Raw genomic sequence first — 16,030 nt, forward strand, 5'->3', positions numbered from 1 at the left:
TGCCCTCCAAGCAGAGTGCCATTTTCAGCTCTTAAACTGAATCTAAGTTTCTCTGAAAGAGATCTTTTGTCAGATACCTTCTTAAGGGCAGGGACGGAGCTGTTATCTAGTAGGGTAATGGAAGTGAGCTAACAGAAGCCTGACTGCTGGGACAGAAGGAATGTGGGGGGAGTGGGAAATGAGCCTAAAAGACTTGTTAGAAGCTTTGTCTCCTGTAAGACCAAGGTCTTACAAGGGAGGTAGAAGAGTTTCTTTGAATTTGGAATTTAAACTGTTACCGAGTCAAAGTTCGTAGGCCTTTCCCACTGCAAGAAGTTAGGAGATAAGATGTTGAGGCAAGGAATGGTGAGTTTTCAAAAAGTCAACAGTTGAAGAAAAGGGTGGGCTAACATCCTAAAGAACTATCCTAATTCAGGCTTCTCTTCTAAGGAAAAAGGGGGAGTGGGAAGGCCTTCTAGTAAAAGGAGGAAGGGGATTGCAGACCTCTTGGAGCACCACCCCCTCCTCAAAGGAAAGCATCACCTTTTCCCTCTTACTCAGAAGAGCTGGATCACAGAGCTCCGGCAAAAATTCAAGTTGTTAGCAGTTACTTTTACTTTACCTCTCATCTCTGTTTACATGAAAACTTTCTAGGCTAGCAGTGAATCTATCTTACAAGTAAGGATCATGGGATGGGAACTTTCTTAAGGGAACTTAATGAGCTATTTGGGCACAGGAAAACATCTTTTCTCTAATGCCTAACTCCTGATATGCAGGGCTAAAGTAGTCAAATCCATAAGCTAAAGAATGAGGGAAACCATTTCAATGTGGTGTGTATTCTGTTTTGTCTCTGTTCTAAAACTATAGAGTGGTGGTTTGAGCCAGATCAACAGTCATCAGTAAAGATAATCAGAACACTAGGATAAAACAGCCAACACAAGTTCTCAGATTATGCAACCTCAAACAAATCCTGGGATTCAAGAGTGAGGGAATAGTGAGGAATTCTGAGAAACCTGGGTGATTAACCTGTCTACAGGAAGAAAACAGGACAAAGGGCAAGCTGTGGGGCTGAATGATCACAATGTGAGAGTTTACCAATAATATGTATACAATTCAAATCTTTGCTTTAATATCAAAAGTCCTGACTATGCTCAGTGAGCCCTTCTGTGAATCTCTTCCATCAGCAGCACCGGGGAGGGGGTGGGATTGCAGGACTCTGACCCCACTCTGACCCTTACTGCTGTGTGACTCTTGGACTAGGCTCATGACCTGTGTTAGTGTTAAATTCCCAAACAGACAAAACCTATCCTGCCTATATTATCACTGTGCTTATGTGATAATGTGGGAGAAAACTTTGAAAAAACATGTAATACAGCTTACAAAGGAGGGTATGCTTATCTATAAAATGCAGGTGTGCATGCTAAGTCACTTTAGCATTGTCTTACTCTTTGCGACTCCATGGACTATAGTCTGCCAGGCTCCTCTGTCCGTGGGGTTTTCCAGGCAAGAATACTGGTGTGGGTTACCATGTCGCCTTGAAGGGGATATTCCTGACCCAGGGATCAAAGCTGAGTATCCCGCATCTCTTGCATTGGCAGGTGGGTTCTTTACCAGTAGCACCACCTGGGAAGCCGGTAAAATGCAGTTAACACTGACCTCAGCCTCCACAGAGATTCTCTTCTTGTTATAGAGCTCAAATTATATTCCCAAATGAGATATGCCTAGAGGTACAGAGGTTGCTTTCCTGCAATTTCTTGTCTTTTATTGATCTGAGTGCATCAGACATTCATTTGTGCTGTTTGGGGCAACACTGTCTCCATGCAATGATAGCCAGTCACAGAATGCAATTAATTACATGGGAATCATCTGCGGTTTTACTGTCTTGTCTAACCCAGGATACCTGAAAGGAAGCCCTAGCTCTACTCTAAATTCAGAAGTGACCTTTGGCCGGCTGAGTTCTTAGTCTCTCTTCATGCGAGAGCTCTTAAAAATTGCAGCAAGCAACCTGGCTTTTAACTGTTGTCATAATTGCTGCTGATCATTACTCCCCTGGCTGACCTGCAACCTATAACACTGTATCTGGTTGTCTGGCCTATAATAAGGTGACCGCAATTACTGCCACTATTCATAAGACATACTTACTTGAAACATGACCATTTATTAGACTGTAAACAATTAGGCCACAATCTCTTAAGGGTGAAAAGACCAAGGCTACTGACTTCAGAACTACGACATAGGCATTCTTAGGAAGCATTTGCTGGGGATTAATAAACACTCTCATTTGTTTAGCACTTCATAATTTACAAAGCATTTTCATATATACCAATTGTCAACATTTTGGCTGAGCCTCTCAGACTTTCACCCATTAAACTATACCTGCTGAAGTAGATTTAAGCTGTTGTAACTCATATTTTAACAAAACCTGCTGGATCTCAATTCTGGCTAAATGACTAAAGTGCAACTGAGTAGGACCCTATGGGACCTTCCCAGGAAAGAGCACCTCATGGCCTCTGCTTATAGAAAACTTAGCTTCTGAGGCCTTCCCCAAATTCCAAAGAGCAAATTTAATCAGAAAAGTGAGAAAATGCAGAAACAAAGGAAAACAACCAAGAAAGACAGTAACAATAGCTTAGCCATTAAACACAATCAAGGATCTTTAGTTCTTCCTGAGTCTCCATACCCTTGAGCTGTTTGCAGATACTGAAACCCCCAGCAGGTGGAAGAAGTTAAACTGCATGCTGACCACAAGCCCTTAGATCCCAAATTGGTTGGAACCAGAAAGTTGATGCTGACTCCTGGCTACCTCTCGCTCACCCTGTCTTTAGTAAACCTTTCCGTGAAACCACTGGGGAGTTGGGGTCTTTTGAGTGTTAGAGGCTAATACTCCCTGATCAGCCTTGCAAACAAACTCTGCACTTTCCTTCACCACAACCCGGCATCAGTAGATCAGCTCTACTGTGTGCAGGCGAGTAGACACAAGTTTGATTCTGAACAGAAGCACCTGGGGATGTTAATACCAGGGACTGAGTCTCCACCTCAGTCCAACTAAATCAAAATTGTTTATGCTGTTAGATGATTCAAATGTGTAGCCAGCACTGTTATACCAAAAAAAACACAAAGTGACAGAAAACTGGTTTCTCAGCCAATTTCTGCCCCCACCAAAGAACCGTGTACCATAGATACATACAAATGGGGGATTCTGGGTCCCAAACTAATAATTCAGAAGCAATTCCCCTGACCTTTTAGTTACAATTACAGTAAGAATAAAAAATGCCTGGAATATACTACATACTTTCACCATCTAGTCTGCCATTGTGTGCATCCCCTATTGCCTCGCCTAGTCATTAACGAGGAGAAGGCAATGGCACCCCACTCCAGTACTCTTGCCTGGAAAATCCATGGATGGAGGAGCCTGGTAGGCTACAGTCCATGGGGTCGCTAAGAATAGGACAAGACTGGGTGAATTCACTTTCACTCTTCACTTTCATGCATTGGAGAAGGAAATGGCAACCAACTCCAGTGTTCTTGCCTGGAGGATCCCAGGGACAGGGGGGCCTGGTGAGCTGCTGTTTATGGGGTCGCACAGAGTCGGACACGACTGAAGTGACTTCAGTTCAGTTCAGTCGCTCAGTCGTGTCCGACTCTGTGCGACCCCATGAATTGCAGCACGCCAGGCCTCCCTGTTCATCAAAACTCCCGGAGTTCACTCAAACTCACATGCATTGAGTCAGTGATGCCATCCAGCCATCTCATCCTCTGTTGTCCCCTTCTCCTCCTGCCCCCAATCCCTCCCAGCATCAGAGTATTTTCCAATGAGTCAACTCTTCACATGAGGTGGCCACAGTACTGGAGTTTCAGCTTTAGCATCATTCCTTCCAAAGAACACCCAGGACTGATCTCCCTTAGAATAGACTGGTTGGATCTCCTTGCAGTCCAAGGGACTCTCAAGAGTCTTCTTCAACACCACAGTTCAAAAGCATCAATTCTTCAGCGCTCAGCTTTCTTCACAGTCCAACTCTCACATCCATACATAACTACTGGAAAAAGCATAGGCTTGACTAGATGGACCTTTGTTGGCAAAGTAATGTCTCTGCTTTTGAGTATGCTATCTAGGTTGGTCATAACTTTCCTTCCAAGGAGTAAGTGTCTTTTAATTTCATGGCTGCAATCACCATCTGCAGTGATTTGGGAGCCCAAAAAATAAAGTCTGACACTGTTTCCACTGTTTCTCCATCTAATTCCTATGAAGTGATGGGACCAGATTCCATGATCTTCATTTTCTGAATGTTGAGCTTTAGGCCAGCTTTTTCACTCTCCTCTTTCACTTTCATCAAGAGGCTTTTTAGTTCCTCTTCATTTTCTGCCATAAGGGTGGTATCATCTGCATATCTGAGGTTATTGATATTTCTCCTGGCAATCTTGATTCCAGCTTGTGCTTCTTCCAGCCTAGCGTTTCTCATGATGTACTCTGCATAGAAGTTAAATAAGCAGGGTGACAATATACAGCTTTGATGTACTCCTTTTCCTATTTGGAACCAGTCTGTATCATGTCCAGTTCTAAATGTTGCTTCCTGACCTGTATATAGGTTTCTCAAGAGGCAGGTCAGGTGGTCTGGTATTCCCATCTTTTTGAGAATTTTCCACAGTTTATTGTGATCCACACAGTCAAAGGCTTTGGCATAGTCAAGAAAGCAGAAATAGATGTTTTTCTGGAACTCTCTTGCTTTTTCCATGATCCAGCAGATGTTGGCAATTTGATCTCTGGTTCCTCTGCCTTTTGTAAATCCAGCTTGAACATCTGGGTGTTCATGGTTCACGTATTGCTGAAGCCTGGCTTGGAGAATTTTGAACATTCCTTTACTAGCATGTGAGATGAGTGCAATTGTGTGGTAGTTTGAGCATTCTTTGACATTGCCTTTCTTTGGGATTGGAATGAAAACTGATCTTTTCCAGTCCTGTGGCCACTGCTGAGTTTTCCACATTTGCTGGCATATTTCTCTTCCAGGAGAAATAATGCAGTCTTGGGAGACAGGCTGACTGAATTAGGGTGAGCCTAGATTTTATCTATTTTAATATGGTTTAAGGAGACTGATGCTGATAAGAAACTCACATTAGCTACTTGAAGTTCCTTGCAAAAGGCAGCTATTATAGTCTGTCATGGGTCTTCCATACTTAGCTCCAGGAGTGATCAAACCTGGACAATGGTCTTGCCTTCCATGAAGTGCATATGAGACCAGCTTCCAAGATATGGTGGGCAGGGCACACTGAGTTGGTGGCTTTCTAGGGGCAGATGGTCAGCTCCTGAATATCCAGGAAGAGAATGAACACAAGGAGCTAGTTTGAGAAGACCTTTGTCCCAGAATCTTTGAATCTTGTACAGTCATGGCCAAGTCAAGAACAACTGAGTCTGATTTGTGTAACAATCACATTATAGAATCCATTTCCCAGGCCAGCATATTTTCATTTTAGAGAGGTGAGCCTCCTCAGGATGTTCCAGCAATTAATTCCATGGCTGAAAGAGGTTTTGTTTGCTGTTAGAAGTCAGTAGGTGAAAATGAGCTAGGTCATAAATGCTGAACATCAGGTTTCTCTTACAGATTTAAAAAATTCACAAAAGTATTTTTTAAAGCATTCACAGGTATAGCGCTTATTACCTACTTTCTTTTCAGTTCCTAAAATGCCAATTAAGTATCACTGACAGTTGTTGATTCACTATGTAATGTGCTTATCACTTGCTCTCTGGGTTTCCTTCTGACCATCTGAGGAACCATTTTCAAGCAGAAATTTCAATTTATATGCTGCTACTGACCTGCCACAGCTGGCAAAATGTCACTGAAGTGTCACATGTAAAAGAATGAAAACATCTCAATGTCTCCAGGTTAGGGACTGTGACGATTCACGAATTTCTTAGATAGTGATTCTGTGAAAAATAGTAGAAAGTCAATGCTGTGGGAGGAAATGAGTCTTAATCTGGGCTAAAAGTTTGGATTTTTGCTGGATTTGGATTATTTTCCTGACTACGAGGGTGTATGTGCGCATGCTGAGTTGCTTCAGTTGGGTCTGACTTTTTGCGACCCCATGAACCGTACCTGCCAGGCTACATGGGATTCTCCAGGCAAGAATACTGGAGTGGGTTGCCATGCCCTTCTCCAGGGGAACTTCCTGACCCAGGGATTGAACCTCTATCTCTTGCATCTTGTGCTTTGGTAAGCAGGTTCTTTACCACTGGTGCCATCTGGGAAGCCCACTCAGCTGTGGCTATATAGCTAGTTATAATAAGTCATTTATATTTCCATGTAATGTTACTGGAACTCAGATGTTGTACTTCTTGGTTAATACTGTTAGGGCCTTGTTAGGGTTAAATGAGCCCATATGTGTAAAGCACAATCCTAGTCCTAAATGTATAACAAGGATTACATCACACCAACAACTGTCACTGCTGTCATGATTGTTATTACTAGTCCAGCTCATTTATCATCTGAAATGAAGGACTGTTTCCAGAGCTGAAATTTCATGATTTTGAATCAATGAAATGAAGCCAAATTTTTGTAATATTATCCAGCTCATAAATTCATGGTTCTGTCATTGGGACAAAACCCTGAAGAGAATGTCTCTGAAATACAGTAAGATAAATTTCAATATCTGTATCTCAAGATCACTGAAGCAAAGAGAGTGACGGGACCATATTGAACCTCTCAGATGATACGGACAGTGAGATTTTACCCAAAAGCTTCAGAAGTTTCCCTGCTGGCTCAGAGAGTAAAGCATCTGCCTGCAAGGCAGAAGACCTGGGTTCGATCCCTGGGTCAGGAAGATACTCTGGAGAAGGAAATGGCAATCCACTCCAGTACTCTTGCCTGGAAAACCCCATGGATGGAGAAGCCTGGTGCAGGCTACAGTCCATGGGGTCACAAAGAGTCGTACGTGACTGAGCGACTTCACTTTCACTTTAGAAGGTGGGGAGAATGGAGGAGTGAGAGTTTTAATGCAGGTGGGAGGCCCCAAACAGGGGGAAATGATGAGCAAAAGCAAGGAGCAACTCCACAGTCATAAAGGAAGGCTCTAGTTTCCTAGGCAAGAGCAGGGGTGAGGACTAAACAGGGTCAGCTGGAAGAGAACTAATGCGTGTACTGATTCAACTCATTGGCACTCCTGGAGGGAGAATATCCCTGGGGGAAGCCATAAGCAATGAGAGGCTGTCGTCTATGGGGGTACATATATGTGCGTGCTCACTCAGTCATGTGCGATTCTCTGTGACACCATAGACTGTAGCCTGCCAGGCTCTTCTGTCCATGGAATTCTCCAGGCAAGAATACTGGAGTGAGTTGCCATTTCTTTCTCCAGAGATCTTCCCGACCCAGGGATTGAACCTGTGTCTCCTGCACTGGCAGGCAGATTCTTTACACTGAGCCACCTGGGAAGGCCCTGTTGTCTGTAGGGTACTGGAGGCTAAACTGTAGGCCAGGAGGGAGGAGCCAAGAATTCCAAAATGGACAGAAGTGTTCATCAGACCTGGATGCAGGAAGGGGCTGAAAGGAGGATGAACACCGCCTATCCTGCTTAGCCAGGTGGCTATAGTGGCAGAGTGAGGGAGGGCCCACAGTAGAGGCTCAAGTCTCCCTGAGGTTAAATGGCTTAGAAGACATGGCCAGCTTTACCTTGGGCAGTACCAGGTCTGAAGGAAACAGCATCTTCAGACACTGAGTTACCTTACCTTATACACTTGCACAACCAAGTTGTTCACATATAGAAGTCCACAACAACCCACTGCATTGAACCTGTCCCATCTATTCCAGAAAGAGAATTCAGTTTTAATAAATTGAGGGCAATATTGCATGATATGAAAGAAAGTCTTAGAGTAAGCTCGTGCTTGGTTGCTTCAGTCGTGTCTGACTCTGTGAGTCCACAGCTGTAGCCCACCAGGCTCCTCTGTCCATGGGATTCTCCAGGCAAGAATACTGGAGTGGGTTGCCATTTCCTTTTCCAGGGGATCTTCCCAGTGCAGGGATCAAACCCACATCTCCTGCGTTTCCTACATTGCAGTGGATTCTTTACCACTGAGCCACTGGGGAAATCCAAGTAAGGCTGACTAGATCTTAAATCTTTGATCCACCCACATCCCAGTTTTGCTGCTTTATTTAAACTCTGAAAATCAGTTTTCTCTTCTGTAAAATAAGAATAATGCTACCTGGAAGGCTGCTGTTAGAATGAGAGAGAATGCATGGAGAGAGACCAGCACGGGGCTTGGGATGTGGGCCTCCCCCGTACTGTTTCCTAAAATATACTAATGGCTGTTCTTTTACTTAATAATAAATCAGTTATTTTCATGTGCGAATCAGCTTTAACTTTCTACCTTCATTTCAAATTGATCCTACTTTTAAAACAACTGATTTATGGCAAGTCGTGAATACCACCTGGAGATCATAGTCCACCTGAGTATTTTCTGTTGAGCAGAAGTTGTACTACATGACTTTGTTTCCCTTGTTTTTATCATATACTTCTAAAATTTCACCTCCTGGGGGAAAATCTTTTTCTTAAACTTTCTTTATAGATGTAAAAACTGTGCCTTAGTTTCTGAGGCACACACATTTTAGAGAGACCATGAGAAAGCTTAAGTTTCCATGTATTTCTCTTCCCCTCATTTGAATACCCTCTACAAAACAACATAGTAATGGAACCAAACTCCCTTAAGAAACAGAAATTTATGCTTCCATATCTTGACCCCCATTTAACTCTTCCCTGTAATCTGCTCCATCCTAAGAAGATGATGTATAAATCTATAAATGTTTGTGGAGTAAAACTGTACAGGCTCTCAAACTCTCCTGAGGCTCACCAGATGGCTTTGTCTTCATCCAATTTCCAACCCACCCTTCAACCTCAAAAGAAGATCCTTCCCTTACCAAACTCACTTTTTAGAGTTTTGTGATTCAGAATTATGAGAAATTGGAATAAAAGAATGAAATGTTCTCATGGTAGGGCAGGCATGTGAAGGAATGGGGCAGTGGAGACCGCTGAAGATGGAGCATCAGTATACACGTGGAGGAGCAGATGGGCAAGGAAGGGGGTGTTGGGCAGAAACCTATAAATGTCTTGCAAGTCACGTTCCAGAAATGAAAGGCTTGCTGTTATTTTGAAATTAATTTTTGGCTAGACTGTACTCATGACTCATTCTGAGGCTGCACCTTGTGGGTCATAATTTTTCTAATTAGTCTGAATAAAGGTTTATAAATTCGTGTGAGAGTAAGCCACCATTACAGAGCCACTTGGAAAACTGTTAGATAGTAATATTGTCTACAAAGATAGACATGGATAAGAAAAACAGCGTAGGTCTGTAATTCCCAAATCTTAAGATATGTAAGATATCACCTGTAGAACATCTTAAACTGCAGGTTCTTGGACTCCATCCCAAGTGGTTTTGATGCTGTTGGTCATGTTAGTGTCTAGGAATCTGTATTTTGAGGTCCATACTTGATTCTGACATAGAATTTATGAACCCCATTCTGGTTCAAGGCCAATGTCAGACTTCTTCATACAGTTCTATGTGCCATGGGGGCTCCCATAGTTCAACCACAGAAATACAACTTTTCCTTTGGATTGCCCAAAAGAAAAGCTGGTTTGGACATTCTCTATTGCATGACTCCTAGTCACATTTGGAGAAATATCTTGCCTTTTCTGTAGGTCCTTTTTCCCCTCTCACCCATCCTAAATCTATAGATCAATTGAAGACAAGTTTTGTTCTTTTTTACAGAACAAGCATTTTACTTAAAGCCATCTCCAAGATGAACACAAACTATTAAATTACATTCTCCAGAATTGTCTCACCAATGCAAATTTATACAAAATCTTAATGGGATGAAAATTGGAAAGGGATATCTGACTGCAGGTTGTGAGGATTAATTTGCCTAACTACATAACAGAATGCTCCAATGAAAACAGGAAATGTTTTGCTTGCAGGAGCCTTTGAAAGAGGCTGCACTTGTTTAAGTAAAAGGTCTCCTCACCCATAACCATCGACTTTGGCCGTAGATGAGCAAAACTGCCCATTTTAAAACCACACAGTGAAAATACTTTTGCTTGTCTCCTGGTAGAGGTTGCCTAGAGCTTTAGAAGCCTGAATAAGAAAATGTGTTAGGACCAGCTACCCACTGTGCCTTATCATAAAATACCAAATGTTCTAAAGACAACACTGTTCAGTCTACCTTGTTGTCATCCATCATGCCCAGTTGACACTGAAAATTATGATCACTGAAGCAAAACTCGTAAAACGAGTCATCACAAAATATAAAATATAAAGTTTTATGGAAATACTGGAGTATCCACCTTATAACAAACCAGCTCTGTCTTCACAGGGAAGATGCTTCTGTGACCTTTTGGTAAATATACACAATAACTACCCAGGAAATGGCTGTATCGATTGGTCAGCCCTGGAGACACAGGAACAAGACTTAGAAGCAGATGCACCTGTGGTTAGACACTGTATCACCCACCTTCTATCCTCCACACCTGCCAGTCCTGCTTCTGAAAAATAACGGTTGTGTGCCACCAAATCTGGAGATGATACCTTGATGTCACCTTACATTTCAACTCTCTAATAATTTCCCTTGTCTCGGCCATAGCTCTGCTAGGGATTAACAAGTGAAGTGGAAGTGAGCAGTAGGAAAAGCAGGTGGAGGAAAGGTAAAACCACTTAATGTTTTGGGTACATTTGAGCTGACTTCTTTTAGGACACTTCTACCACACCCATCTGTTAGCAGAAGTATTCTCTCTTATAGACATTCACTACTGATGGGATAAAGATGCCTGCCATTAAAAAAAAAAAATCTAATAACCTAAAGGTAGTGAAATGATTTTTAAATATTTTCTTTTTCTGACTATCCACAGTAAAACTTTAAAGTATAATACATTTTGAAGAAATGCTATAGTGATTAACATACTAGCTTACAATATCTGAGATGTTGTCTTTAAAAAAACCCAAAACTTAAAAGCCTCCAACCATGATATTGTATATATGTCACTGCTCCTTTCTCAGTTTGTCCTGTCCTTTCCTTCCCTATGTTCCTAAGTCTGTTCTCTCCATTCCTTGCCTGAAAATGGATGCATCAATACCATTTTTTTTTCCTAGTGGGAAGCTGCTAAATAACATAGGGTGCCCAACCTGGCACTCTGTGACAACCTGGTGAGGTAAGATGGGAGGTGGAAGGGAGGCCCAAGTGGGAGGGGATATATGTATACTTATGGTCGATTCAACTTGTTGTACAGCAGAAAATAAAACAACATTGTAAAATCAATAATAAAAATGACTGAATTAACTTGAAAAAAAAATTTTTTTTAATGTGGGAATCTCAAAAAAGCCATTAACCAGCCAAACAGGCTTTGCTTTACATCCATAAACGCTGGTGGGTTCTCACTTTTCTGAAACTTGGTAGAATTATGTCTCAAGCCTTAAAGACTCAAAACATATCACTTTATAGACTAGTAACCCTAAAGTCCCTTATTTCCAAGGAAAAAGGATACTTTGCAACATCCTGTTTTTGTAGATAGAATTTGACATCCCAAATATTCCAAAGAAAATCAGCAGATAGCATCTTTTCCTGGGCTGAAGATGCTGCCCATCAGCAGCTGAAAGCACATGGGAAAGCAGAATGGTCAGACAGCTCCCCTAGAGCTGGCCACCTTTCTTAAAATAGTTGAGCATTTGGCTGAGCAAGGTTTGAAGTATATGATTCTAAGAATGGCACAGGCTGTTTTTCAACTGAGAATGTTTTTATCAATTTAAAACAGGATGAGGGGAACAACCTAAACTTGCAACCCTTAATCTTTTCTAAGATTGAACACAACAAAATCTAAAAAAAATTAATTTTGATTCATACTGAAAATGATGGGATTAAAAGGAATCCTGCAGATTAGCAGTTCAAAAAACTTCAACCAGTTTCTCTAAAACAGTATGGAATTTAGCTACGTACTGGATGTTTCCCTGTAATTGAAAATTGGTACCTGGTCTTCTCCCTGAGTGGAGGCAAAAACCTGAAGGTATTCAGAATAAACCAAGGTAGGGTGTTCTCTGTGAGAACTCAGCCTTCCATCATGGCATTTCAGACTCTCTTTTGTCTTAGGAAGTAAACATTTTCAGAACTTTCCTGGTGTTCCAGTGGTTAAGACTCCATGCATCCACTGCAGCAGGGTACAGGTCCAATCTCTGGTTAGGGAACTAAGATCCCACCTGCTGCGCTTGGCCAAAGAAAAGAAAAAGTGTACCTTTTCTCTGAAAATGTACCCACTTATTTATAATTACTTATCTCTATACACCTTACACCAGTTCTTTTTAATGAAGTGCCAGGGAATAGTTTCATGCCAAAATCTCATGAGTTGTATTCTATTGTACTGAAGGCCCTGCTCATGAATGATGACTTCCCAAATAAAAAATAATTGGTCTTCTTAAATATTTATTTCCCTTTCTACCTTGCTTTCCATAGGATGGATTTATTGACTTAAGAGTTTATTGCTGCTGTAAATCCAGTAGTACAAGAAAAATGAAGCAAAAATTAAGTGGTATTTTGAGCAATATGATGTAGTTGGAAATGGTTCTGTTGACTAAAGGGAACATCTGTGTGGTAAGTGAAGTAGTAAGGCATCCTTTGCAGGAGGACATTCTAAAGTTAGCACCATCTTCCTCCCAGTGGAGTCAGTGACGGTTCCCTATGTGGTTGGCTATTCTTGGGACATGTATTTAGAATGGCTGAAGCAATGTCAGTCTCTATCCTGTTGGTTACTGAATGTGCAACTGCATATCAGCATTTTCTTCTAGGTGCAGTCCACTCTGAAGTTTACAAATTTAGAAGGGTATTGAGAATGAAAAATAAACGTAGGTTGGCTACCTGATGCAAAGGGCCAACTTGTCTTTGGGAAATGACACTGGGAAAGATTGAAGGCAATAGAAGGGGGCAGCAGAGAGATAAAATGGTTAGATGGCATCACTGACTCAATGAACATGAATTTGAGCAAACTCTGGAAGATAATGAAGGACAAGGGAGCCTGGGGTGTTGCAGTCCATGTAGTCACAGAGAGTCGGACACAATTTAGTGACTGAATGACAACAACTTACCTTTTTCTCTGCCTCGGTGCAGAAAGTCTCATGGGGAGCAGCTGAAATATAAGGTGGTTTATATAGCAAGAGACATGGATGAAGAATAAATGTCCTAAGGAATGAATCTTTCTGAAACTTGACTAAAGTGTTTTCTAATAGATCGCTCAGGGAACTCAGATCTTTCCATTTCTGAAATTCAAGGACTCCCTTTGTAAGTCTTAACCCCCACTCTCTGCTAATGGAGTGAGGATAGTGATTATAATGGTATGAGATGAAATGTATCCCAAGTAAAAGTGACTGAGTGGGGCATTGTGCCTGAATAAAGATATGAAGCAAAATAAACATTATGAATATTATACACTGAATTTGTGAATGTCGGAACTAGGATCAGATGTCACAGAGATGATATGGTCCAAATTCTCCCATTTATAGATGAAGCTGAGTCACATAATGCATGGTATAAGGAAAATTGTGAGGAAAAATCATTGGGTAGAACTATAATGACTATTTCAACAAAGCTGTTACACTATTTAGTAAATATTAACACATGGGAAGAATTCAAGAGTATGATAATACTAATATTGCTTCTACTTGAATCTCATCAAAAAGAGTACCAAGATATTTTGTAATTGAACTTTGTAATGTTAAAATTCAGAAATTCTGCATACTTTTTACATGTTGCAATACAAAACTGGGAATCTAAAATGTTCTATAAAGTGCCCAACCCAGTATAAATTTTTAAATAACATCTTAAATATACCTATTTTAAAAAAGACTAAGTATATAATATGGCATACAAATACTAGGGGTGCCTCAAAGCAATGCTCCAGTCATGACGTTTGTATCCTGGGGTCTATGGATCTATGGCCTTTGGGAATCCTTGGCCCCTCTTAGAATCAAGCACAAAATTTTGCACATGATCCACTTTTTTTTTTCCCCAGGGGAGGTAGGGGGTCAGATTTGCAAAAGAACTAGGAAGAGCAAAAGGATTAACTTTTTGTTGTTGTTGTTCTAAATCTTACAGTAAAGTTTACATAGATTTTCATTAGTTGAAATGTATAACTTAAGTTAGTGAGCCAAGGAAAGAAAAATAGCTAATTTGAGTTTTTCCCTAAAATGTTTAGAAAGAACAAAATGAAAATAGGCAAACTGAAATAATTAGCAAGAGGAGAAATTAATAATTAGATGCTATTTGTCTCTGATTAATAAAGTGTTAAAAATAGTAAGATATAATTCTGGTAAAGGCACTGTGGAGGGAGCATAAATTGATAGAACATTCCTGAAAATGTGGTCTGCATAACAGACTAAAATTTCTCTTCAGTTTTAGAGTCAGTTACTTTTCATCAGGAAAAACAATTTTGCCAAAGATAAAGTTCTGATTTACATCCCAGAATCATTTAAAATAGTACACATTAAAAAAATCTAAAGGAGGAAAACTTTTAATGCAATGAAATATATAATTATAAAAAATCAGTGGTCTACAAACATACATTCTACATAATTATAAGTGAAGAAAAACACAAAGGTAAGAAGTAATACATACTGCGTAATTTTTGCCAATACATAGCAGGATGTTAAAATGAAATTCAGCCCAGGTAGCATTAAGATTTGAAGGAAGTACTAGTATAGGCAGAATTTACTAGTAGTTAAGGAAGTAGTTACATCTTAATCACACTTCAAGTGTATAAAATGGTCAAGGTGAGGGCTTGGGAGGATTATTGGAGAGGATTTCTCATGTAAGAGCCCTCATGTCAATTGCATGAGGTTTTAAGGAGACCAGGTAAGATGTGGATGTGCCCTGGAGTTTAGGGAACACACTGTTCCAGTCATAACTGAGAAATCTAAAGAAGCATTCCATGGCAACAGAGTACTGGGGTAAAGTTCAGAATATGTCTGCATTCCTGCAATCTGCTGGGACCAAAAATGCTTGTGTTTTTCCTTGGATCAGATATCGGTCACTGAGAGGGGAAGCTGGTAGAGAGCTTTCTTGGATCTTGTCCAGCTGAGTCACTTGGAGAAGCGAGGAATCCTCAGGAGAAGAGAGGTGGAGAGTGGTTCTCAGCCAGGAGTGGATTTTACTCTCCTCCCTCAGGGGACAGCTGGCAAAGTCTGGAGACAATTGATTCTCAACTGGAGAATGGGGGAGGGTGTGGTGCTGCTACTGTCTATTGTTTAGAGACCAGGGATGATGTTAGACATTCTACCCAGGCATAGGATGACACAGGACAAGAAAGAATCCTCGAGTCCAAAATGTCAGTGGTGCAGATGTTTAGAACTGGGTTTCTAAAGAAGGAGCCTCAAGGGCTAGAATCAAAGTACATGAATTCATGTCTAGGGAGTTGCAGGAGAGTCTCAGTAATGAACAGGGGGTGGGAGGCTTCAGAGAAGGAATGGGCTTTAAACGTCTGCTATCCAGAGAACTCTGCAACTGTAAACATGATGGTATCTGCCAAGTCAAAGCTCTCTTGCTCTCCTTTTATCTCTTCCTCCCTCCAGCTCACAGAGAGGTCAGAGAAAGGGCTTAGCAAGGTGGGGGAGAAACAGATGTACTAAAGGAGGAAGGAAAGAAAACAAACCATGCCTCTTTGCCGCCCCCCCCCCACTTCCTTGCTTCTCCTCGAAGAAGAGGGAAAACAGGAGGCATCTGACAACTTCCAAATTATTATCCCCTTAGGCCTTAATCTTCCAGTCAAACCTTCATTCCCACTTATGTTGCCTGGAGTTGGGTGATGGACAAATTCTAAAAATCTCATCATCTCTTACTGTGACTTACACATGCAGTCGAATATCACTTCAGGATGTGGGAATACTGGATGCCTCGCCAAAGTTTTGAGGCTTCTGGGGTCTCTGTCAAGACAACTGAGAAATCCTAAATGTTCATCTAATAGGAGACTGGCTACATGTATCTTAATCATTGCACTAAGTATTATTTAACTGAGATCTCGGCTTGCTAAGGCCAAGAGTGGT

The 16,030-nt window shown here is 41.2% G+C and overlaps 1 protein-coding gene across 1 annotated transcript in view; it reads left to right on the plus strand.

Moving 5' to 3' along the window:
* GUCA1C (guanylate cyclase activator 1C) overlaps positions 1 to 16,030 on the plus strand; it is a 38,786-nt gene that overhangs the window by 11,715 nt on the left and 11,041 nt on the right. The window contains 3 exon segments of the mRNA XM_040265678.1: positions 12,453 to 12,469; positions 12,471 to 12,509; positions 12,511 to 12,565. Coding sequence (XP_040121612.1) covers positions 12,453 to 12,469; positions 12,471 to 12,509; positions 12,511 to 12,565 — 111 coding nt within the window.

Source organism: Oryx dammah, unplaced genomic scaffold (assembly GCF_014754425.2).
Source record: "Oryx dammah isolate SB20612 unplaced genomic scaffold, SCBI_Odam_1.1 HiC_scaffold_2, whole genome shotgun sequence".
Taxonomy (NCBI): domain Eukaryota; kingdom Metazoa; phylum Chordata; class Mammalia; order Artiodactyla; family Bovidae; genus Oryx; species Oryx dammah.